The 27,419-nt window shown below is 42.0% G+C and overlaps 1 protein-coding gene across 13 annotated transcripts in view; it reads right to left on the bottom strand.

Annotated features, from left to right (window-relative positions):
• Positions 1 to 27,419, bottom strand: part of Kcnma1 (potassium calcium-activated channel subfamily M alpha 1) — a 717,716-nt gene that overhangs the window by 351,512 nt on the left and 338,785 nt on the right. For all 13 annotated transcript variants that reach the window (XM_077798516.1, XM_077798515.1, XM_077798514.1 and 10 more), the window contains exon 3: positions 11,349 to 11,410. In XM_077798516.1, the coding sequence (XP_077654642.1) occupies positions 11,349 to 11,410 (62 nt within the window). The remainder of the gene's footprint in view (positions 1 to 11,348; positions 11,411 to 27,419) is intronic.

Consider the following 27,419-nt stretch of genomic DNA (forward strand, 5'->3'; position numbering starts at 1 on the left):
CGTAGAGTTAGTGATATGTAGCTTTGGGGCTTTACAGTAAGTTGTGGCTGATTTATTGCTGTGACATACAGTATTTGTCTAGAGAGAAGTGGAAATTAAATGAGGCACTGTTTGAAAATGTGTTAGATGGGAAACGACCTGGAGCATCCAGAGACTAGGAATTCCCTACACCTTGCAAGAAGAAGGGGTCCTTTTTGGGAGGTGGAAAAGCAAGAGTTAAGAACATTTCCTGGCACTTCATAGCAGAGCTAATTCAAGACCAGAGAGAGACACTTTAGAACAGAGGCCGAAAACAGGAGACCCAGATCTGGCGTGCAGGGGTGTTGTGCTTGGCCTGCAGAGTACTTTAAAAAGTTCTGGGTTAGTGGCCAATATTTTAAAATTGAAGATGCCATTTACAAGTGCAGTTTGCTCTCCTCTTTGAAATATCTGAAGATCTGTCCACATGAGTCTGCATTTCTCCTTGGGAGCAATCACTAGTGGCGGGGAAACCACTTTAAGAGCCAGCCCCAGCTCTCAGCTCATCATGGTCCCCCCCTAGATCTGCCCCACTGATATCTGATATCATCTGTCCCCTGTCTACTAGAACTTTCAAACCTCCAATAAAGCAAATGCTATTTTTTTTAACAGCAGCACAGATTTCTTAAGCAAGTAAGATTCATTTTCAAATACAGAAATGGAAAAGGCACGTGGTTTTCCAAAAGTCTGCAGAAAAGCAAGATTACGAGGTTTTCTTAAAATTTTTGATCTCTCTCCAGGCACCATTTTCATTTAAATTCTGGGTTGCTGAAGTTAATATTTCCCAAAGTCAAGTTATAAAGCTGGGCTCAAAATGGAATGTTTATTTTTATTTGTGCATCTGAAACCATCAGAGGACATTGGAGGGGTGTGGTAGAAGGCATCTGTCTCCAAGCATGTTTTCTTATCTCTGAAAACTTCCAGAAGGATGGGGTGAATAGGGAAAGGGGAAACAGCCACCTTCTCCACTAAGCAAGGCAGGCACACAGTGTAGGGGCAACCTTATTTCTACAGACCCACAAAAATGTCTTAATATTGATCTATTTAAAACCAGAAGAAAAAATAATAACAATGAATAATGAGTAATAAATATATGAATCATGAATCCAGTCTGGATTATATTTATTTTTATACCAATGATGTTTTAAAATATAACAAGTCCGAACATTCCTTACAAAAGAAGGGACCCAAGAATGCAAAAGTACCAAAAGAAACGAAAATCACCATGAGATCCTGGGGAACAAATGCTGGCTTCCAGACAAGCATCCTGGGTCTCTGCATGGCCTGTTTGTCAAGAGCACAGGTTTATTTTGCTATTAACTTCTTTCCTATCTCCTTCCTGTGATGCTGTGCATGTGGCCAGTCCACAGAAGAGGTTCTCATATGGCCCCTTGTGCAAAGCCCTTAGTTTCAAAAAGATGGAGAAGATGCCTTTCAGGCACTTTTAGAAACTTCCAAATAGAAATTTCGGAAGATTTTAATCATGTGCAGCTGAAGAATAAGTACTATGGCCACTGAAGCAGATCTGCTGTGCTAGCCTCAAACCCTTTTCCATCTCTGTTCTCAGTGGCTGATTTCAAGGCATGACTTTGACTTTGCTGAAAATAAAAACCACAAGGTCAAGGTTCAGGCCACAGTGAGGGTCCCTACTTGTGGATTCCCCAAGTTCAAATGAGACTGAGTTTTCCAACTCCTCAATTCAAAATCTTGCCCTAAGCCAAAACATTCCATAGATGGCTGTCATTTCAGCTTCTGGGCCTTCTACGCTTAGTGTCTGCAATTCTTGTGTTAGTAGCAGATAATATATCACCTCCTCATATCTTGTTATCTTGTTTTGTTACCTCACTTTTTTTTGCACTTATGGCTTGACTTCCTAACTCTTGTAAAAATATATAAAATTTAAACATCTTAATGCAAAGGATTTAGCCTTATAGATAGTATTTTAAAATCCCCTAATATCAAGCAAAATGTCTTGCACGCAGTAGGTACTCAATCAAAATCTACCTTTAAGGCCACAGGTACACAGATCTCAGCTTGTGCAGTGATAGGTTGTTGGCCAATTCCTGTATCCTCTGCTTTCCTACTCATTTTATAGGTGATACATAAATATCCATAACTCTTCAACCCCCTACACACACTCTTCTCCCAAGTTTCTTACACAATGATACATGCATCAAAATACTAAGCCTTAAAGAAGAATGAATTATGGCATTTGCAGGTAAATGGATGGAACTGGACAATATTGTGTTAGGGAAATAAGCTAATCCCAAAGAACCAAAGCCTGAATGTTTTCTCTGATCTGCGAATGCTAATTCACAATGGGGGGTGGGGTGGGGAATAGAGATATTTTGGATTAGACAGAGGGGAGTGAAGGGAGGTAATGATAGTAGAAGGAATTGGACATTATTACCCTATGTGTATATATGATCATGTGACCTGTGTAACTCTACATCACATACAACCAGAAAATAAGAAGCTGTGCTTCATTTATGTACGATGGGTCAAAATGCATTCTACTATCATGTATAACTGATTATAACAAATTAATATTTTTTAAAAAGGAGGGAAAAAAGTCCAAAGGGCATCCTTGCTGCAAAGGATTCTATTTTTAAAACACAAATGACTCATCATTGATTTGGGTCTCCCCAAAGCCACTGGGCTGTCAGGGCAAGGGGCAAAAGGAAAAAAAAAGGTCACACCTCTCAAAGCCCCATAAACCCCATGATAAAGCTGTACTCGAAGCTGCCACCACACCTAGTGCCACTGCAGTTGTGTTAATCATGAGCTATGCCCTTGTGTTTGGGTTAAACTGCTCTGAGCCAAAGCATTTCCCTCCAGCTGGCTCTTAAACCCACCTCTAGGGGCCAGTTCTGAATGCCTGTCCTGTGACTTTAAGGAGAGCACCAGCAGTGTCTTGCCCTGTGGAGAGCAGACCCAGCACTCTTAGGGTATAAACTATTGCTAATTGCAGAGGATGTAACTACTGGGCCTCAAAAAGAATGTGTTTCTTGCATTTGTACCAAAACCATTCTTTTGTTGTTGTTGTTGTTGTTAATTGTCAAATTTATTTTTAATAGAACTTTAACTGCACACACAAACACAAATTTTATACATATTAGGAGGGTGCCATGTGTTGTTTTTATGTATGTCTTAATTATGTAATGCTTAAGTCAGATGCAACTTATCTATCTCCTCAATAATCTATCATTTCCTCATAGTGAAACATTCCTACACATGCCAAAAACTGTTCTTATGAAAGAAATGAGAAGAGGGCTTCGAGAGGGTCAGATCATCCAAAACATTCCTTTTAAATTCTGGAGAGTGATGAAAAGGGCAGAAATAATTCATTCTAATTTTGGAGGGCAGAGCAAACATGGATTTATAGACATAGTTATCAGATAGTGTTTTCATAGGAAAAAATAAATGAGCAATTGGGCAAGATGTCCTCAAAAGTAATGCATAACAAATTCCAAACCGGCCAAGCCAACACTTTCAGCCTTATTTACCATCCACAACAGAGCTGACCTCCTACTCACCCCCTACCCTGAAAGAAGACAGAGAGAGAAACAGGATCATAAAATTAAGGAATTCAGGACCAATATTGCCAGTGGACAAGGCAGAAACTATTCCCAAGAAGGCACCTGGCTGGGTTTGATTTTTCCACCTAATCTTTACTCCTCAGGAAAGAACACTGAGGCACAATAGACAAAAGTCACCTCTGAACCCTCTTTAAGCACTCATAGCTTACCTTGTATAGAGGGTTGATTCCAGGACCCTCCACAGACACAAAAATCCACGGATGTTGAAGTGTTTTACATAAAATGGCAAAGTATTTGCATATGACCTGGGCACATCCCCCCATGCACAGTAAGTAACCTCTCATAAAGTATAACACATGATACAATGTCAATGCTATAAAAACAGTTTTAGACCATATTATTTAGTCAGCAATGACACAGTACATGTGCAACATAGATGCCAATTTTTTCATATATTGCTATTTGCAGTTGGTTGAATCCAGCAGAGCCAACTTCTCCATTAGGCAAGGCCGGCAGGCACACAGCTTAGGGGCAACCTTATCTCTACAGACTCACAGAAATGTCTTCATATTGATTTACTGAAAATCAGAAGACAAAAATAATAACAATGAATAATGAGTAATATGAAAAATGAGTCCAGTCTAGATTATATTTGCTTTATATTAATTATTTTGGTACATAGAGCCAACTGTATTCTCTGTAGTGAATGTGAAAGGCCAAGCTAAGTCCTTCTTCCTTCTCTTAACAAGTTTTTTTAAAATTTTTCCATGAACTGCCCCAAATAAGCAGGCATTCCCTTGACATTTAAGATGCTATTGCATATGGTGTCTGGGGGCCTTGTGCAGTGAGAAGCAATAGGGACAGCAGAGATGACCTCTCCAAAGCAGAAGGAACTAGGAAACAGGAAAAGCTCATCCATTAGATAGCAGCCCCACTCACATGGAGACCCAGACAGAGAGGGAAGTAGACTCTACACCTAGGGAGACTCTCCCATCTTCACCACCAGATTTATGCCCTAGAAAACTGGTTGAGGTAGAAGGCTTGGGCTAGGCTGACTCCCCAGTGTGGGCACTAAAGGTTAAATTCTGAAAGGGGACAAGGACTTCCCACTGGGAGTTATTTACAGCCTCTTTGCCCCCAGGCAGCTCCTCTTCCCCCTCCCTCAGTGGGCTGGGCTCCTACACCATCTGACATTCTATTCTTTGAACAGCTGCTGGCTCTCCTGGTGCATTCCCTTCACAGATGTGCAGTGCTGTTCTGAACATCCTGCCCTTGAACTTTCCCTGCCCATAATTTTCCAAACCAAAGACTGGCAATAAAAATGTCAGCCAGGATAGAGAAAATGGGGGGCGGGGTGGGGGAGGTTAGAAGGGGTGGTATTTAAAAAAAGAAAAAAGAAGAATAGGGAGATGCTTCACACACATGGTGATTTGTGTTGACTTCTTCAACAAAGGTTAAACACAGGCCGTGACTTCTAGAAAAAGGCACTGAGGCAGAGAGCTGAAGCTCATTTATCAGCACAGCACCTAGAAAGGCCCTGTTTCATAAAGGAGCAGAGAACCAAAGGCCAGCGGAGAGATGTGCTTCCTTCCCTATGCCCTGGGCTGCCTGGCTGGCCACCGTCCTGGGCAGGGTGTGCTGGAGGTGACAATGAAAGCTTGTATCCACAGTATCTTACACTGTCAGCCACCCCAGTGATGATACCTGGGCAACCCTCAGGGCTCTGCCAGGTGCCACCCGTGAGGTTAGGCACTTGGGGAGACAATGGGTCAACACCTTCTTGTACTCAGAACAAGGCCAGAGAAGAAACCAGTTGTATCATTTTAATTCCTCAAAAGAAATCCCTTTAGTTCGGTAATACTAATTTCCTAGGCACACAAATCTCCTACAACATAACACAAAACAATAATACATTCACTAAATCCTGTAGCTCTATAAAGGGGAAAAAAATGCTGAATGGGGAAACAGGGCATTTCTTATTATCTACTGTACCAAGTAACAGGCACAGAGATTGAGGAACGGATGGAAAAGCCAAAGGTTTCTCTACTTGGAAAGAATTCCCTTGGTGGGAAAAGCTCCTGAGAAACAATCAACTTTCCTTGTTCTTTGCTAACTTGACCTTATTCTGTCATGAAATGCTACCACTCTACTGAGATTAAAAAGAATCCCATGCATGTATTATTATGTCAGAATGAACCCCACTCTTATATATAGCTATAATGCACAAATAAAAACATTTCTAAAAATTAGAAATAAATCTCATGTGCATGTACAAATATGTAATAATGACTCTCACCATTACGTATAATTATAAAGCGCCAACGAAAAAATTATGAAGAAAAAGGAACAGGATCTCCCGGCACAAGGGAGCACACCTGTAATCCCAGTGACTCTGGAGGCTGAGGCAAGAGGATTGCAAGTTCAGGACAGCTTCAATAATTTAGTAAGACTCTCTGCAAATGAACAAAACCCAGTCCTTCCCACTAAAAAAAAAAAAAAAAAAAATAATTAAAGGGCTTAGGATGTGGCTTAATAGTAAAGTACCCCTGGGTTTAATCCCTGATATAAAAAAAAAAGGATCTTATTGAGGCATTATTAGGAAGAAACAGATCAGGCCTCAAACAGACCTCAAACAGCACAGGACCCTTGGGAGCATCTTAGGGGGAAGTCTGTGACAGGACCCTCCAAAGCACTGTCCACCGCAGAGCTGGCCCCCAGGATGGGGACATAGAGAACAAAAGAAAAACAGGACAGATGATTTGGCGGGATGAGATGGAGCCACCTCCCAACCTTGCAACATTACACTCAATCCCTTTGATTCCTTCCACAATCTGGAATTTCACTTCCTGACAAGAAGAAGAGAGTGAGACACACTGAGTCAGATCCCAGCTCCACTACTCATTAGACACATGGTTTGGGGCAAATTTTGCAGCTTTTCCTCCTCACCTATAAAGTGGGGACAGTAATTCTTACCTTAGGAGGCTATTAGGAGAATTCGATGAGATTGCAGGTGCTATTTATTTTATTTTAAAGTGTCTTGCACAGTAGCTCACATATAACACACCATCAGTCAGTGTGAGCTCCCTCCACCCATTTGCCCTCTCCTACCCCTTTGAAAGAGAATTTTTGGCCAAGGAATGAGAGGCCAGGCCATGTGGAGATGGGTGGTAAAGCTGTTGAGTGACTAACATGTTCCACTAGAGCTCTGAGTATCCTCACTGAACTAGTGACACCAGTTTTATTTTCAGAGACAACAGAAATCTGATCAATTTCTGTCACCACTTTCAAGATGGTTCTCCATAACCAAATCTAACCATAAAAGATTTTGTCACCTGGACAATATTCAGCATTATGACATTGAAAATGCTTCAAATAAATTAATAAATACAACATGAATGAATGAGTACAAAATAAATGAATGAATGAACGAACCAATGAATACCAAAGCAAAATTTAAACAAACTGGGGAGAGACCATTTTCCGGTTGTAACACCACTGTTACCTTGGCAATCCAGTTCTTGGATTAGAAGCTCTACAAAATCAGTGCTGATTCCTTCCTCCTCCCTAATGTCCATATCCCCAAAACAACAGTGCTGAGACCAGAAGCCAAGAGCAAAGACTGGCAAAATCAGCAGGTGCCCATACTGGGTACCAGCCATTTTGGAGCAGATAAAGTCATTAAGGAAAATTTTAACAATGTATAACCTTTCAGTTTTACTCTGCTCACAGCAAGTGGTTTGTCTTTCAGAGACAAGAGCCTGCCTTGAAGTCGCCAGTGAGCAGGACTTGACCTTCATTTTTCGGCATATGCAGCATTAAATATTCATAATCCACGTAACCAAGGCATAAGAAGTAGCAGTGTTCAAACATGAATCAAAGGAATGAAAATCTGCACATGTGTGAGTCATTCTTTCCCAGAATGCCTCTGGGAAAAAAATGCAGATACCCAGAGCTCTGAGCTGCTGTCTCTTCCAACTTTTTCTTGAAATTCTGGAAATAATAGGACCACTGGATTATGCAACCCATGAATCCTGCTCTCATGCTGATATCCACAGGTCTTTCTTTTCTTCCCTCCATCCCTTATCTATTAAATAAGAATTAATGTTCTTGTCTCAAAGGGAACCAGTAACAGTGACTGACATTAGCATTCATAGGCCATCAGAGGAAACTCTCGACTTGGTTGTATAACTTTAAAAAAAAAAAAAAACTTTCCTATTTGGGAAAGGTCTCCGGCATTGGGAGACATCAGAATAGGGAGCTAGGGGAGCTACAGATGTAGCTCAGTGGTAAAGTGCTTGTCTAGCACGCTCAAAGCCCTGAATTCAATTGTCAGTTAAAAAAAAAAAGAATTAGGAGCTGAAGTGACAACATGGGACATAAATTGTGTAAGAAGCCTTTTTAAAAGAATAAAGTTCCCCTTGGATGGCTAATCAGAAGAGATATTTGGGAGGGGTGAGTATCATGAGCTTCATGCAATTATGAAGGCACTGACATTTATGTGTTTCCAAAGACCTGCAAGATCACCTCCCACTGCTTGGGTCTTTCCAGAGAGTCTACCACTGGGATGATGAAGCCTACTTTTAACACAGTTTAATATAATTCTCCTTGGCTTTCAACTCTAGATGCTCAAAGGCACTCTATCTCAAGTAAATAATAACCACTGGAGGCCACAAGAATGATCTTCCCTGGTGATCCTTCCAGGAAAATTAAGACCCAAAGAACTACTTCTCGAACCCTTGAATGAAAAAGACCAACTCAGAGATCTATCTATCCTGGCCTAATAACTCAAAAGAAAGATGCATAGGAAAAGATGGTTTTATGAACAACCTATCTTCTAATCCTTAATAGTAAAATGCACTTTGAAAGGTTAAAAAGATCATAAAGCTGCTATTTAGAAATTTATCTGAACTCCCTCATCTATCTGCTGATGCTCAGAGGTAGATTAAACCACTTGGCTAGTGTGTCTGGAGTATAATTGGATGTGGCCTACTCTGAGATTAAGCTGGCAGAGTCGACCATCAGAGCCTTCTTTATATATTTACCTGCTTTCTTTGCACATCTCAAAAGACAAGGTGCAGAGTCTCAGATCTTGAACTTGTGCTGTTCCTAACAGTTTTAGTGGGGCTAGGTCTGGTTAAAATACAGTGAGACAAGCCATTTCATGGACAATGTCAGTCTAATTAATTAGGCTCACTCAAGATTTATTTGAAGGGAGTAAATGCTAACTAAAATTCATCTCAAGAATATTAGGTACTTTTTTCCAAGGTGATGACTCAGAATAATTTCCGAGAGAAGTTCTAAGCTACTTTGCAAGATGTCCAGAAGGCCAGCCAAACCATGACTGTTCAGCTAGTAATAGTTTTGAATGAAAAGGATAGACTTTAAGAATGACTATTCTATTTTCTTAACCTCTTTCCATTTGCATCTTGCTTGTATGTGGAAAAACTTTCATTTTGTCTTGTTCACTAAGCTTGATTGTAGTTTGTTCAATAGGTTTCATTTCGTTTTATTCCTGGGAATTCATTGGCTTATCATAAAGGTTAACTTTATAGATTCTACTCTGATCTCCCCCTTGCTTAAGCTGAGCTTACTTTCCAACTCTCCCCAAGAAGATGAAAGACTCTCTTGTGCTGATAGATGATGGGGTCTCTCATGGGTCAAAATCTTGGAATATGGTCTTAGGACCAAAAGAAGTCAGGTGAATGAAAAGTAGATTGGGCTACACAAAAAGCCACAAAGTCTTTTTTTTTTTTTTTTATAAACAAAGTCTTGCTAGGATAAACCACACAATTTAATGATACAGAAGAGAGATGGGCTAAAGCTAGGATGAGGCCAGGGCAGTCTCCAAGGACAGTTTCATCTCTAAGACCAGCTTTGGTAGAGACTCCTTGCAAGTCCATCAAAGAATCAGAGAGGGATTCCAATGCCAGCTTCCACAAGGCTCTGCAGTGTCAGAATTAATTCCAAAGGACACGGAGGCAGGCAGAGCATTTAGAAGAAAGGGTCTGCCTTGGAGAATTTCATCCTTTTCTATCTTCTTCCATGCAGGAGAGAACACCAGACCCAGAGAGCCAAAGACTGTCTCCTAGTAGACACTAGAAAAAAAGGACACCATCCAGATCCATCCAACAAAGAGCATTTTATTTCCAAGTATTACAGAGGAGTAAAAAGGGAGGGAAGGTGCAGCTGAGGTATCTGTCCTTCCAACAGGGCACCACACTCACCTTTACGTAAGGTGTGCTCTCTCTTTCCCCAGCATGGGACCCACAACCTATGAGAACACCCCTGGGAGAGATAGGAGAAATAAGACCAAGGGATTTAGAACTCCAGTTGAATTCCAATAGGGTCCAGAAACACTAAATGTAAATATTCAGAGAGGGCTTACCTTCCATGACATGCCAATTGGAATCTTCCAAATTTAAAAACACGCTTCCATTCTTGGCTATAGATTTTTGATGGAACAAGTATGCATCCTCATCCCCTGAGGATTGTAAAAGGTCCCTCCATTCAAGAGAGTGAGGGAAGCAGGTCTTGGATGTAAGGACTGGCTGAGGCACTCAACAGTCTTAGCCATGGCTGACTCCCAGGGACAGATGATCAGAGGAGATGTCTTCTTTATTTTCCCTAACATGACTTTTTGGCCTCTGCACCCCAATGCACAAAAATCATCTGACTGGTGACCAGAATGCTCTGAGACATTTAGAGTTTAGGTGTGCATGAAATCACCACCATCCAGAGTCTCAGAAAAAATGAGCACGGAGCTCAGTATTCAGGCACAGCAAGTCCAAACCAACAGACAAAAGAGGCAGGTTTCCTAGAATCAAAGTCTAGTTTCCAACAGCATGAGGAATGGAGTTAAAAGTGTTAAAAGCACTCTCACCACAGATAGCGAGGGCAAGAGAAGCTCAAGGTCACTGTCCCTTGGCCAGAGTTGTCAAGTTCCCATTGCAACAGAAAAACAAGACTGACTCCGTCTCTGCTCACTTCTCAGTTTCAAGACGGCACTAGAAAAACTGGAACAAATGATGCATCCAGGGGACCAGAGAGGGTGTAGTGGTCACCTGGCAACTCCAGCAGGTGCTCTCTTCAGCCTCTGGAGGGTGCTCGCCATCTGGGACCCAGGTCACCCTGGAGCACCAGTTCCCTCAGTAGGTACCCAGAGGTATGCAAGAGTGCCCCCTGCAGTAGTTCTCAGATAGCCCTGGTCACCTCCACTTCCAGGAGTCATCTTGAATCCTTTTGTCCCATGTCCCTTACTTTCACAATTCAAGAAGCACCAGCATATGATGCTTCAGCTAAATGTTGGGTTGGCTGGTGAAAGAATAACACCTTGCTTTCTAATCTGCCCTCCAACAGGATCAAAGCACGGGAAACCCAAATGAGAAAAGGCTCCTACAACCATGGCAAGAATAGCTTCAGACGCTCACCTGCTGGAACTGTCACCCTCCCAGAGGTTGCAATTGCCCATCAAAGCCCTCTTAACCTCTTGACATCTTCAGCACAAATACTTTATGAGGAAATAGCTATTTAAAATAAATAATACCCAGCAAGAAGGCTTGACCCCATGGGAGGCCCCTCCCTCCCATGCCAGCTGAATCCAGGCAGCCTTCTTCTGAGAGCTTTCTTTCCCACTTAGGAAATCAGCACAGAAGAGCCCTGCCTTCCTCCAAACGTCTTCCGTACTCGGGAGGTTCTTACAGGGGTTGGTGTTAAGGGAAATAAATTCATCAGTGTACAGGGTCATGGTTGTTTTAGAAAGAGAGGGCAGGAACAACGTATTTGAATACTCACTTTGACGAATCTATGAAGTATATCACAAGTGCACCAATGCTGAGAGCAAAGACCAACACAACCTGCAAAGAAGAGGAAAATGCCATCACTTTATAGCCAGACATCAGGCTGTTTATTTATCTTTATTTTTTTGACACTTGCAGCAGCAACTGAAACATGGTGCCAACTGCCTTCAGGAACCTGGTTGGAATCGCGTGCCCTTACTGCCCCCACAGGTCATCTGATGTCACCTTCTCATCTGGCAGTGGGCAGCTCCCTTGTTCCTTGCCAATAGGGGTCAAGGCAGACTTTTACCTCTCCGGGCACTGGGATTTTTATCTGGTCCTGTAATCTGAAGGTCCAGCTTCTTTGTGACTGAAATTAATACACTTCAGGGGGAAAAGAGCAGGTAAAGATCTGAGGTGATAAGATTTGTTGTGTTATATGTGACTTAGAATCTAAAGAGACCCCAATACAGAATATCAATTTTTAACAGCTTTGTTGAGGTATAATCTACATGCCACAATATTCACCCATTTTAAGCATTCAATTCAGCAATGGCTTTTAGTAAATTTACCATGTTGTGTGACCATCACCATAATCCACTTTCAGAACATCTTCATTATCCCAATAAGATCCTTTGTGCCCGTTAAATTAATCCCTGTTCCCATCTCCTAGCCTCAGACAACCACTAATCTGCTTTCTGTCTCCACACAAGAAAGATCCATTTGAAAAGCACAGATTTGCATGTACAAATGTCCACATGGGCACGTGCACACAGAGCTGTATGAACATTCACTGTGTATACACTACAGGTATGTAGTTATAACACTTCTCAAGTACTTAGGAAGCAGTTTAGGTATAGAAAGCCAAGTTAGGTAATACATTCATCCAGTTAAATGACAATCTTCATCCTTCTTTACACATCTCACTCAAAATTAATCACCTTTGATATAAAAGACAGTTTTGGCATCTCCTTCAAACCTGTCATGCCAAAGTCCATCATGTGAATATGTAGCGGATTACACTGATACTGAAACTTCAGTCTTCACTCAACATTCCAATGTGTTTATTTAATCTTTCACAGAGGAGGCAATTAAAGCATATAAAGGACAGGTCAAGAATAAAAAAGAGGCCAAGGGCCAACAATTGAGCCTGAGACAAAAAGTAAACACCATCACCAGTGCACACAATTCCCACCTGCCAGTCAACAGATGCCTTTTAGATATGCTAATATCCTAAGTAGAAGCAGGCTGAAGGGCCTTAGAAGTGGCGGTCTCCTGGGACCACCCCTATAAGGGCATCTGCTGGCACTGGCTGATGAAGAGAGATGAATCTCAATTCATGGAAAGACTAGCCATGATCAAGCTCTTCGTGCGCATGTGTGTGTGTGTGTGTGTGTGTGTGTGTGTGTGTACATGTGTATATAAGAAAGAAAATCACACATAACCTGCATTTTGTGTGTGCATACCAAAGTTGGCCAGTGATGGAAAATGGAATCTGCATAAGAGTCTCATTTGAACTGCTGCAAACCTACAAGGAGCTCCTGGGGAGGACTGCTGGTCTCTACACACTATGAAAAAACGACAAAATAACTGGACACTGTGAAGGTAACATGCAGCTTCATAGCAACTGCTAAAATTTCCTTATGAAAGAAAGTGTTAAAAACAATATACCACCGGGGTTTATTTCATTCTTCCATTTTGTTTTGAAAACCAAAACATGCTCCAGTTGAATCCAAGCAAACTCCTGCAGTTTCTCAGTAATTACCAGCTCCCCAGCAGAATCTCTCTGGGCTGGCCTGTCTCCCTCTTCCCCCTCACACGCATTCATTCATATATTCCTTGCAAAGGTAGATGTGAAAATAAAACATACACAGGCCTCCGCTTTATCCTCTATTATCTGAAGGAGGCAGCATAATATAAGCTGAAGATTAATTTGGAGCTGCATTGCTATTTCTGTGACATAAGCACTTAGATCCTGGCCCTGACCTCATTCTCAAAAAGCTGCAAAGGGAAGGGGTGTGGCCAAAACAAAGGGGGAAGGGCCTTTTCATTCATAAACACTGGATCCCAGACTAATCCCTGTTGATCTGGTTCCCTGTGTGTCCCTGAATACTGAGCTTCTGTCAGAGCTAGCTAGATGGTCCTAAGCCACTAAAAGCCATAGTTGCAGGAAAGGAAAGCAAAAGTCCTTGCAGATGGCATCTACATAGTTCTATAAGGAATTAAAATCTAACCCTTCTGCAATAGCTCTTTCCCAGCATCAGGATGGCCAAAGTAACTAGTGCATACCAGCTGCCTCCATGTGGTATCTGTGATGGGAATTAACGTGTTGCTTATTTAAGCAAATCAGACAGTGACAAGGGGGTGGGGATCCTGCTGCTCTCAAGTATCAGCATCTCTGAGAGAGAGAGAGAGAGAGAGAGAGAGAGAGAGGGAAAAAAAACACGGGATGGAAATGACCTCCATAGCTCCAAGGCACTGAACCTTCTTTCTTTCTGTTTCATGGACTATGCCGGGGACCATGTGTTCAGCCAGAAGGCTTGCTCTTGGTGAGGTCCAGAGAAGTCAAACTGTCCCACTCACCATGATCCATCAGCAGCTATCTCCATGCATGAACTGACCAATAAAGGTAAATGTGCATGGCATCTTGAAACTCTCTCAATACCTCTTGATCATGTCATTGATGACATTGTCAACCTGAATCCAGGTGCTGCAGGAAGACATTAACCCTTTGAATTTGTTCAGGAAAATAGAACCAGAAGAGACTGGACTTTCTTCCTCAGCCACCCAGAAGGTCTAGTTCATTCTTTCTCTCTCCCTTTAACAAATTCTCATTGTCTGAGACCCCTGTTGTAAATTAAAAGAAAGAAAGAGAGGAAAAAAAGAATACAAAATGATTAAATCTTCTTCTAAATGATAATAATTATGTTATATAAAGCCTCCAAATAGTAAGTACTTATTTAACATATACTATGCATAGGTCCAGAGAAACAAAAGACTGAAGTCCACTTGGAGTTATAAAATGTACTCTTTACAGAGTAGTCCTTATACAGATAAATTCTATGCTATTACTCGATTAGTGGTAAATGTTCAGTATAGGTATAGTCAATTTATAGTAAGATAGTAACTATATAGATCATTAATAAACCGAGTTGGAGAAGTGTAAGTACTACAGGGTATCTTGTCTTGCTATCATTTCATGCTTCCTTTTTTTTTTTTTTTTCTTTTTAGGGAACTGGAAATTGAACCAGATTAAGATTCAGTTCCTTCCTTCTCTCCTTTCTTTTGATTTTGAGACAATTTTTCTCTAATTTGCCCAGGCTGACCTTGAACTTGCGACCCTCCTGCCTCAGCTTACCCAATCACTGGGATCACAGGCCTACACCACCACACCAGACTAATAGCTCTTCATTCTTAAAGTGTCTTTTCTTTGAACAAGTTATGCTTACTCCAAGATGCCTTTGAAAAGGGTAGGGCCATTGGAGATCCCTCCGTGTATTCCTTTAGTCCCAGGGGTAGGGACATGGTAAAATGAGGTCAAAAAAGCACAGTACCTAAGAGAGCAAAACACGCATGGCCTCCAACAGCTGAGTCACAGAAAAATCCTCACGAAGACCAAGCACTTTATGAAGCAGGTCCCAGACCTAGACTTGTAGGCAGGAGCCTCGTACAGGAGATCACCTAACATCAGCAGTCACAGCACAACTTCTGCTTTCCAGAGCCTGTCCAGCATTTCCCACTTCCCATAGACTGGACGCTCCAAATCACCTTGTCTCCCTTGCATGGTACTGCCTACCATATTCTTAGATTTACTGAAAATACCCACATGCTACCTGGTGATGCTGAATACTAGGTGATATTTCCAGAGTGTGAGACTCCAAAACACAAAAGCCATTTGATCAATGTTATTAGAGCAATAGCATATAAAGTCATAACACAGAAAGAGAGTCATCAATTTTCCTAACTCCAAGATGAAGCATGAAACATTTACACAGAACACCATGAACCCACACAGTGATTTAAAACAACAACACCACAACAAAGGAGGGAATCTGATGGTAATTGAGAGGTAGTTTCACAACCATCTTCCAAAATGGAAACTCTAGCAGGCCATAAAGACCTTCCAAAAGCCTGAGAAATTTTACAGAAATGAAAACTAGTATAGCCAAGTAGGGAATAGTTCCCCTCAGTTCCCCGAGTTCCTGGGAAAAGGCAGATTCGGTGATGTGACTACAAAGGGGCCTGAGTCAGGGAAGGTGTTTCATTAGAGAAGAGACTTCACCCATTCTAGAACCTGGATTCCAGTTGCCAGGTTGAGGCCCAAATGTTTTCAACTAGCATGTGAAGCTAGCTACACAGCCTTCAGAGATGGATTTGAGACAGACACAGAGGTGGCTGACACCAGAATCCTATCACCTGGAGAATTTTTCTTAAAAAGCAGAGATGCCTTCTTCCCACCCTGGACCAGGCAGCCACCAATGGGGGAGGGGAAGCTGGGCACCTCTATTTTTAACAGGCTCTTCCAGAAATCTGACACGTGGCCAAGAGTGGGAGTTGCTGAATTAAAGCCATTAGGGGAAACCACTTAGCTCAAGTCAGAGATTAATTTACAAATGTCGCCTTAACAATTAGCCCATTAGAACATATGCATGAGGCCTGCAGGCTTGGAGGATCTGCTAGGAGTACTTGAGAAAGTACAGAGAGGAGAATGAATTAATTCTCTCCTGAGCAGGCTGTGCATAGTCTCCTCAGCTCACAGTAGAACAAATGACCCTAATTAGTGATCCTCCATGTTTGATGTAGAATCCAGCTACTGGCAGTAGGGACCCTTCTCAGAAAATGGACAATTTTCTCTACGTGATTCCCAAATTATTGAGGTACAATTTACATATGACAAAATTCACTATATACAGAAAAAATAGATATAAGAATTACCAAGAGAAACAATCTGGGGACATTTTATTTCCATCCCATCATCTAAATTATCATGTTTGGTCCGGTGAATTTGACAACTCCAACAAACATTTATTCCCAGGCACAAGGCCCAGAGTGAGAGACAGAGAAATACAAAGGTGATATTGCTAAACCAGGCCTGTCTTTTGCCCCTCAGAAGGGATCTACAAATTTCAATCTCTCAGGAGAACACTGTGGATTTAAGAAATGTCACACACAAAATGCTTCACGTTGCCAAAGGAAGCATCAGGGGTAGAAGTAAAATCACCTTCACTGCAAACTCCCCCAAAGTAGAAGGGGAAGATAAAAGCAAGGGTGGAAAATTCAGGAAAGGGAAAGAATTCCTGTCACTTTATGTCCACCTGAGGGGACCTGTTCTAAAGAAGGATAGACACCAAGCACATAGTAGGACCAACATGGGGGGGCACAGGACCCCAATAAACAGCATTCTCTCTTAAGTATAACACAATCTCTCTGGGACTCAGTTTTCCAATCTGTGAAGTGATGGGATTAGAACAGATGAGTGTTTGATGGTATGTCAGTCACTGAGACTAAAATATCTAACAAGAACAACTTAGAAGAGGACAATTTTATTTTGGCTCACAGTTTCAAGGTCTCAGTCCATGGTCTGCCAGTTCAATGGTTCAAGGCCTGAGGAAAGGCAGAAGAATATCATGGCAGAAGAATGTGGTAGAGGAAAGCTGCTCAGTTCATGGTAGCCCCAAAAGAGAGAGAGACAGTACGGAGAGAGGGCCAAGATATTGTCCAATGCCATGCTCCCAATGACCCACTTCCTCCAGCTATCCCTAATCTGCCTACAGTTGCCACCCAGGAGCCCATTCAAATTATTAATCAATAAAACAAATTAACCCCCTGATGAGGTTGCTGTTCTTGTCATCTAATAATTCCCTACTTGAACATTCCCACATTGCCTAACACATGAGCTTTTCAGGGGACATTAAATATTTAAACCATAATATGTGGGGACCTTAGTAGCTTAGTGCATACAGGGAAAGAACTAAAAACCTTGGCTTGAAAAGGCAGCACTCATTCCTGCCAACTGTATACCCTTTGTGCATAATTATAATTCAGCATGATAATAATAACGCCTGTCACCGAATCTGTGTCCAAGAAGCTTGTTATGTAAAATCAAAAGCATACATCCCACAGATCCTTCAGTTTATAGTTCTTGTTTCCAACAGCACAATCAATTGCTCATGTCATATGTCAGTCCACAAAACCGACACTAGACAAAATACAAAAGGACTTAGAGGGGCCACTGGTCAGTTCACTCACGGGCCTAGGTCTCAGCTGTGCCACCACGACAAGGAATTAATTGAGTGGTGGTCTGCCCCAGTCGCCTTCCCTCCTACCTCTTGGAGTCTTTGAAAAGTTCATGATTCTGCAGGTTTTACCCCCAGAAGTCCTCAGTTCTGAGTCTGGGTGTTTTCTTAAAGGAAAAAAGGAAGACATTTTTTTCATATTATGACAAGTAGAGTGATATGTTTTTCCATTCTAAACCATTAACCATTCTTAGTAGAAGATATAATATTGCTACCAAAAAAAGAACTTCAGTGATCATAAATTTTAAAAGATTTGTAAAGTATAAAACATTTTGATGCCACCATTTAAACATTCAAACATCCCCTAAATTCCAAGGCTGCCTGACATTCTGGCATATTACATTTGACTTAAAGAAGTGCACAAACCAAAACATTACAAATTCATTCACTGGAAACAAGACATGGATTGTCCTATTATATGAGTTTAAAACCTTTGATAGAGGTGAGATGAAGTTCCAGGTGATGGCAGGACTGAGGAGACACCCAGAGGAAGCAGAGTGGGGATGAAGAGCACCGGAGTGGAGGAGCCAAAGACCCACCTGCAGAAGACTCTGAGATTCAGGTGCACAGACCAGAAGGGATGACAGGAGCTGGCATCAAGAGCAGAAAGTCAAGGAGGGCAGCCACTGGTGAATGGTGGGGAGGCATCAGGAAGAGGAGACGAGAGAAGGATTTGGATGGCAGGAGTCTTGGAAGAAAAGCTTTTGAACAAGGATGGAGGGGCACTGGGTCCAGGGTGGGGGCAGAGGGTACAGTGGTCTCTGGGCTACCAAGAATCAAGCAACCTCCCCAAGGGAGGCACAAGGAAAACTCCAAGAAAACTAGATTCAGCTAAGGTGGTAGACCTGGGCAGCGTTCAGTGAAGAAGTGGAAAAGTTAAGATTTGAACTAGGAATCTGCAAAAACAAACTGAAGCACTTTCTTGAGGAGGTGAGGTGTGAAGACATAAAAATAACACAAATGCCAACAAACAGGTAAGAAATGAACATATCAATACATTTACACATGCACACACTTCGAGGGTCATGGAGATAAACTGATCACTTACCACTAATGCTGGATTCTATTGGTAGTTATTAACCACCTATATGCCCAGCACATTGTCTGTTTAAATCAGGTCATTTCCAAATGACTCTATAGTCGTGAAGCCCTGAAAAAGCCTCTTAGTGTAAGCTACAAAGAACAAGTTTCTTATAGATCATCTGTCTGCTGGTATGTAGACACAATTAAATTCAATAATGAACTTTTGCGGGGAGGACAGAGATGAATTTCACTAGTATAGAGAGAGATAGAGGATCTGAATTCCTCTTAGTTTTTAATGTTCCCCGAAGAAGAATCTGGGACATAAATTACAAGCTAATTATCTGCCCTCTTTCTTTCCAAGGGATCACGTTGCCCTAACTGTACCGTCAGGCATGTGAGCTTCTGCAGGACAGTGCTCCCCAATTGTGGCAGGGCTGTGTTCACATCCTGAATTTTGTTGCTGAATATACTAAGGAACATTCTCATCTCATTTTGCCCAAACTGAAAACACAGAAAAGTCAAATGTGTTCTTCTGAGGTCCCGATTTACAATAAGTGAAATAAGGAAATGAAATGAAGAAAAACCATTGTAACGGTAAGTCAGAAAAATTTCCCTAAAAAACCTTAAACCTTTCCTGAAGTTGAGGTTTAACAATGCTGAAATCTTACATCATTGCCTCATAAAACTTAAAAGGTTGCATTTTGCATAATTTTACAACGACATCAGAACCAATGCACTGACAAGCAAGATAAAATCTTCCATTTGAGGTCTCAAGTTGGAAAGACCTTTCCTGTCTTACTATTGAAAAATCTGGTGCTGGGTTAGGGGAAGTTCCATCTGCTGGTGGAATTCCCAAGTTTGCAGCTAATGAGCTTTTAGAGAAATTGTCTGGCTTAAGTGCAGGTGCCTTGGCCAACTGGATTTTTAATTTAATTAGGTTTATAAGAAGAGAAATCTTCTATAGCACTGTCAGGTCACCAGTTGCTATTCACTGTCACTGAGGACTAATTTGTAGCCATCTCTGCCCTACTTCTCAAATCTTGCCAGTCCTTAGATTATATTAAAGGCAAAACTAAAGTCAAGCAGGGGTTCAAGCATATACTTGGACATCCATGTTCAGAGCAGCATCATTCACAACAGGCAAAAGGTAGTAGGAACCCAGTGTCTACTGTTGTGTCAATAAACAAAATGATAGGTACAGTTGACAGATGCTTTTTGGCCTCTCAAAAAAAAAAAAAAAGGAAATTCTGATACACTCCACATTATTGATGAACCTTGAGGACAGCGGGCTGAGTGAAAGAAACCAGTGACAAAGGCCAATACTGGATAATTCCACTCGTGTGAGCTCCCTACAGGACTGAGACTCATAGAGACAGAAAAAGGAATGGTGGCCTAGGGACTGTGGGGAGGGGAGAATGGGGAACTGCGTTACAATTTCAGTTTTGCAAGAGGAAAAATTGTATGGATAGATAGTGGTGACAGCTGCATAATAATAAGAATGTACTTAATACCACTGAGCTAAATGCAGTAGATTTATAAATGGCTTAAATGCAAGGAGATATATATATATATATATATATATATATATATATATATATATATATACATACACATTTTTTTAATGGACAAGATATTCTGAGCACCTACAAGTGGAATCCAGAAGTATCTTCACATTTAGAGACCCAAACAGACTCATTCTCCTACAAGTTTACTTGTGTCCTCCTTCCAGTAGCAATGGCTATTTCCTGGAAACTTGTTACTATGTACAAGTCACTCTAGCTTCTCTAGATGTTTGATCTTACTAAAGCTGGCATTTCTCCTTTAGTCTCCAGGGCCTGTCCCCCATGTGCTACAGAGACCTTATATGGGTCCCTGCCTTCCTCTTCCACTCCCCTCCTCCCTCCTGGTCTATCAACAGGGCTCAAAGCTGGCCTTGAATTTCTTAGTGATAGAGGCTCTGACTGGAACATCATCTATTTTGTCTCTGGTAACTGCAGCTAAAGCACCAGATATGATTGAAAGTTTCAGAAGACCATGCCCTTGATCCCATAACCACTTTACAAACACATAACAATTCCCTCCAGAAGGTAACAGACACAGGGCAGGTGGTCTCTAAATTTAAGCCTCAAGAACAATTTGCAGTAATGATGTGGTCACAGCCTCTCAGTGGGTCAGCAAAACCCTTAGAATCTACCTCAAATCCCCTCTTGGTGGCAAAGATTTTGCCACCAAAGGTCTTGCTTTTTAAAAAGAGTATCAATGTACCTTTGAAAGCAATGCCACCAAAGGGAATTGGCCAGAGATGATGAGCGGCCATTCCACTGACAAGATGACACTGATTCCAGCACTGGACAGGCTTTAAAACCCTCTCCTGCCCATGCAGGGCTTGTCCAAGGACGTACCAAGCCTCCAGCCTTCTCTTAGCTTCTTTTACACAGGAAAACAGAGAAAAGGTGTGTAGAGAATATCACTGATGGTCTTTTCAAGATCATTTACCAGAGGAAGAGCATATGTCCAAAGGTGGATGTCCACCTCTGCTTCATGTCTTAGCCCCTCCACACACTCAGGACCTTAAGCAACATACTATTTTCTCCCCAGGGGTCCTGCCTGCTGGCCAAGACCAGTGGTCTTTTGGGACATGCTATCAGGGATGCCAAGGAATCTAGAAAGCCATTTTTTCTTAAGGTCTACAGTGGAATTAACTCTAGAAATCCAAAGAGAAGACCTCACCTAGCTTATCTACTTCTGACACCCCTCCTGCCTTCAAAATTATTTTTTGTACTTACTATTAAACTCTGACTGATAAGCTACCCTTACTGAAAGAGGAAGCTTCACAAGACAGCATCCTTCATGCTCACAAAGTCTTCCTCTCACGGTCTAGAGAATCAGAAGGCAGAGTTAACAGCACAAACCTGGACACATACAGTGATGGACACCCTGAGCAGGAGTGGGCACCCCGAACACGGCACTGCTGCTAGTTTAGAAAGAATGAACCACATCCCCAGCTACCCCCTTGCCTCCTACAACTATCTCACAAATACCCTGTCACCCAGTGAGGATCAGATGATAATGACTTGGCCCAGGGTAACTAGAGTTCTGGCTTAGTGGAGATAGAAAAACCACATGTGCTACTTGCATGCATCATGACACAAGCTTCCAACCTTCTCTTAGCTTCTTTTTTACATAAAAATGTAGAAAAGGAATCCAGAGAATGTCACTGATGGTCTTTTCAAGGTCATTTACCAAAGGAAGAGCATGTGTAGGATGTCCACCTCTGCTTTATGTCTTAGCATCTTCAACAGGCAGACCAGGTGTCTGGTTAAGGAGAAAATGTGTAAAGGATTTTTTTTTAATTTCGCATTTTTAAGAATTTGACATAGTCATGCGGGAGGAATCAGCACTGAGATGGGTTTCTTTAAGCTTATAGCATAACTTTTCCGTGTCTCAAATGTATATGTTTGAAGAACTGACATCTTTGCAGGGCTTAGAGGCTCTTATTGTCACAAATCTTTCTGTGCATTTTGGCATAGCCCCAGCATGATCACCAAATCCAGCTTCCCATCTGCTCCATTAAAAGATTGCCAGGCATGAGAATTCATTTCTATGAACTTTCCCACCATTCTGCAGTTCTTCCTTATTCATTTATTGCACAAAGTTGCTGAGCATTTGCCCCCTATAGATTCTGGGATGAGCAGGCAGGATATACAGAACTGAAGAAGAAAACCCCTGCTTTATGAACTTGAACTCAAATTTTCATCCGTATTGTGCAGAGCAGGATGATGGATGCCAAAATAAGTTTCCTACCATCAAATGTCTTTTGAGACATTCATGCCCTAGATCCGTGGTTCACAAACATGAAGTGTACAACAGAATTATCTGGAGGGAGGACTTGTTAAGATGCAATTGCTGAGGCCCATCCTAGAATCTCAGATTCAGGAGGTGTGGGGGTTCACAAGACTTTGCATTTCCAACATGTCCCGGGTGCTGCTGGTGTGAAGGTTATACTTTGTAAATTACTGCCTTAAACCATCATGAAAGAAAAGTCTATCCTCTTGAGATGTTCTGCTTTCTTTAAATATGGGCATAAAAACATTTTAAATTGGTTAGTTTTGGGTATGTGCTATTTAGACAAAATTTCCTTAAAGTATCTATTAAAGGATGAGTTCCCTATTGGGGGACATGACATCTTCTAGCCCCACCCACTAGTGGTTGCCAGTGAACTCTAGCATGATGGTGGAAATGAAAGTTTATTAAAAGGTATTCCAGGGGCTGGGGATGTGGCTCAAGCGGTAGCGCGCTCGCCTGGCATGCGTGCGGCCCGGGTTCGATTCTCAGCACCACATACCAACAAAGATGTTGTGTCCGCCGAGAACTAAAAATAAATATTAAAAATTCTCTCTCTCTCTCCTCTCTCACTCTCTCTTAAAAAAAAAAAAAAAAAAAAGGTATTCCAAAAGAGAGAAAATTGGCCAGAAGCTTTTACTTTGAAATATCATTCAAACTCATTTTCAGATTTGATGGTGGATGAGCTGGATAATGTCAGTAAGGTGTTTTGTTTTTCTTTTGCCATATCTTGTCCATGGAAAGATACTGCATGGATTTAGAAACGATCGGTCACTGATGTTAATAAAAGTATTGAAACCCTCCCTTCAAATCCACAGGCTTAGACTTTGAAGACACTTCCAGCCAGGACTGCAAGATTTGTAAAGGTGTGTCTGAGGAGGCTTTGGCTTCCAAAGCAAGTAAACAGAAAGTGCCACAAATAGAAAACTGGAACACATCAACACTGAGAGTCACCAGCTTAGGATGGTTCCACCTAGGATCTTTCAACTTTACGGGGATGTGAAAGCAACATGAACTAGGTAGGAATTTCAATAGTATATCTGCATCTTTTCCTAGGCTGGTTATGTGCATAGCGATATTTGATAGGACCCTCTCTCATGATGCTGGGCAGTGATAGTGAGTCACAGCTCCCAGTTAGTCATGCTGTCAAGAGGGGAACAATCAACTCTACAGTGTACCATGTCACTAAGCTAGGGTGTTCGGTAAGGTGGGTGTATTAAATGCACTTTCAACTTAAGATATTCAACTTATAATAGATTTATTGAGACCTGACTAATCATAAGTCAAGGAGCACTTGTATATTATTTACTCTACTATTGGAAAGACTAGGTTAGAGTCGAGGACAAATGGTGTGGACCTGGCTTCCCTAAACAAGGGAACTAAAGGTCATGACACAGTCTGACTTTCTCAGATGTTCCTAAGACATGGAGAAGACAGGTCCCACTCACTTCAAGAATGTTCAGGAATTAACCTGGCTTCTCTTACATGCGCTGAATGACCAATTTCATCAGGACACTGGTGTGCTTGACAGGCCCTCCGGAGCAGCAGTCACATCCATCATTTTAAGTTGCCAGTCCAGATTTTGTTTGAATTGATATTTCAAATGCATATGGTGGTTGGATTGGTTTTTGTTTGTTTGTTATGTTTTATTGTTTCTTTTCTTTCATTTTTGCTTCTTCTTTTGAATAATCAATCTATTCAGATACAGAAAGATGGCGATTCCCAGGCCTCCCTAACTCCCCTTGGCCTACCACTCCACGAGGGAGCCCTGTCTATAGTTCAATCAAAGCATTTTTCACTCTCTAATGGTGTCATATGTTTTCTTCTCTTTTCTATAATCTTCTCCTTGAGGATAGAAGGTGTGTCATTCGTTTCTGTGCCCCATCATTCACTCCTTTATTTATGTTTTCATTGAACAGTTTATGAAGTGACCTCTATACACCAAGCTTTGTGCCATGCCTAGATATACAGTGAAGAGTTGAAAAGCCATGGCCCCTGCCCCTCCTGAAGTTCATGGTCCACAGGAGGAAGGACACTCAATTAATGAGCCCACTGGTGAATAACTCTGCACAGCTGACTGGCTCCAAAAGAAAGAACCAGGAGGTCCGCAGACTGCAGGTCCAGGGGGGTTTCAAGGGAGAAGGATGAGCAGAGTTAACAGGATTAAGATAAACATTTCTCACACAGAGCACAGGGCATGCAAAACCCATTAAAGATGGGTGTTTGTTGAGTGAATGGAGACCAAGATGGTGCTATGATTCCATGCACCAGGCCTGGCTAAGGAGCTCTGTGTGGAGGCAAAAGGAGCTTATAGGTCTCATACAAGAGAAAAAACAGCCTCAGCAAAGAAGCATCAAGGCTACACAGTTTTCTCTGATTGCCATGATGGCAGGCTTCCAAAAAATAAGATCACAAGGGAAGGCATTGACCCCACTCATTCTCCAAAGCATAAGTAATCCTCTGTTTCTCCCCAAGGACACTGCATGCTTAACTGCTTTTATTGTACATATTCTTAACCTATTTTCCAACTTCAGACTGGAAAGGTCGAATGAATTCGAATCTAACAATGAGATCCATCTAACAATAGGACAAGACGCCAAATGTGGGACTGAGTTTTCTGTCCCTGGGAACACTAAAGTCAACATATGAGACCACCTACTAAGAACATCTGAGTGCCAAGTGACTTCTGCCAGCATTTTAGTAAACCAAGTAAAGGGGCTTCCAGATAGTGGACAGTGCCAAGTCTGTGTGTATAAGGTGGCTCGAGTTCCATGTTTGCCTAATATCCTGGGATAATTCTTAAGAGCACCTCTCTCAAGAGTATCCTGTGTGAATGAAAAGAATATGGTCATCCAATTTAAGTTGCACTGGGCCTTTGAAGAAACCTAATACCTCCTAACACCAGGCTGCTAAATCCAGAAGAAGGGAGAGATCAGTGTAAAATCTATACTGCTCTTCTAGCCACTCCAGGAGAATTTCTGGATCTTGTTTCATAATCTGATGTACCTTACATGCCAGCAGGTGAATGCTAATAACTAACACGCCCAGGTTCCTTACAAGTACACACCCATATGCACTCCCAAGCGTGCCCCCGCCCCCCCCCCCCAGACTCCCATGCTGTTTGCATTGCACAGGAGATGCACTGAGAAGCTGGTGGCCTTTCTATGACACTAATGGTCCCTTGATAAATGAACTGTTGTTTTTTTTAAGGCCTTGTCTGGCATTGGACAAAATTAATGAATTGCTGGAGATGATGATATCAGACTTGTCACTGGATGTTGACAAGGAAGAAAATGGGGAACTCAAAACTTCTGGTCAAAAACAGCCCATTTAAACCCAGTTCCTAAGGTCTCCTTCACCGCAGATGTGAAGGAGAAATCTGACACAGAATGCTTTCAAATTGATCTCTTAGGGAGAGAGCAATCCAGCCCTGGATCCCACACTGAGCCTCAATTCTGGTTGAGTTGGAGTCCGTTCCTATGTTCTTTGTACCTAAAAACAAAGTGGAAAGTAGTGACAATGAGCGTCTCATGGCTGGTATTTCTAAGGAAAGTATTCAACCATGCAAGATGGGGTGGAGAGATTCTGGCACAGAGTGTGACTCTGCACTGCTGTCTAAGCAAGTGCAGTGATTCATCCATCATAAGCCCCAGGAATGACTGAACAAAGCCATCCTTGCCAGACACTGCACCAGTGCAAAGAAACGCAATGCTCACATCTCACACAGAAGCTCCCAGCAATCCACAGACAAGGAGGAAGAGAATGACTCCAGGAGGCTTGGCCAACCCAAGACATAAGTTGCTTTCCCACTGCACAGAGGAAGTGCCCTCACCCCAAATGACTAACCAAAACACTGTCCCAGCTCTGCCTTGACAATGGACAGTCACCTCTATATCATCATTTCAGAAAGAACCCCCTGGTCCCAAAAGATCTCCCCATCTAAGATTCTGACACGTCACCATGAGAGATTGTTTCCTTTGAGTTTTATATTAATTCTCTTTCTTGGCCTTCTTAAAAAGCAGAAGGAGTAATAAGTAAATCCACAGTAAGAGGCTAATGATTTAACACACTGATGTTAAAACTGTAGCGTACTAAATATCCACTTAGATTGATGTTTTTCCAAATATTTTTATTCTAAAGTTTGATAAACAACTCAGAAATATACATTTTTTGTAAGTACCTTGCATCCTCTTGCCCTGTAATTCTGACATATTTTGAGAAAAAATCAAATGCTCTCAGGGAAGAATGTGACTGTTTGCAAAACTCAGGTTACACTCCAGAACAATTGTATCACCATCTCTGGGGCAGGACCAGGCATCAGTTATTTTCCTGATGTTTTAGAAAAAGAAAGCTCCCTAAGTAATTCCAATGTGCAGCCAGCTGAGAACCATTGATTACATGGGTTTGAAAGCCATGATTATTTGGGCAGTACTGGGAGAGATCTTAACAAGAATAAGGTAAGGTGGATTGGAGCTTGCAAGGACAGTTGGGAGAATCTGTCTGCGCAGGAGAATCAGGGCTTTGTGGTGGGGAACACCCTGGCCTCCAAGGTCCCTACTTGCATGACTTTGGAGCATAGTCCAAACAGAAACTAGCCCAGTTATTAGAAGCCAGGTCACCCACAAAGCCACACCCCTCCAGAAATCACACGAAGGCTACTTCAGGCCTGACCTGGGAGGACACAGACCAAATGGAAGGCTAGGACTAAGACAGAGAGCCCTGCAATCCTTGGGGCATTTGCTGCCACCTGGCTTCCAGTAACCTGAGTTGTTTTGTCAGGTTGTTCCCAAGCTCTGCAGGATGCCTAGAGCACCCACAGCCCTCTCGCCTCCAGATCCTAGGGGACTTTGGGGCCATGTGCATAGTTTGACCCTCAGCATTAGGGTGGTTGAACAACTGCTTCCTGCTAGTAGCAATGCAAATAT

This window comes from Urocitellus parryii, chromosome 5, assembly GCF_045843805.1.
Source record: "Urocitellus parryii isolate mUroPar1 chromosome 5, mUroPar1.hap1, whole genome shotgun sequence".
NCBI lineage: Eukaryota > Metazoa > Chordata > Mammalia > Rodentia > Sciuridae > Urocitellus > Urocitellus parryii.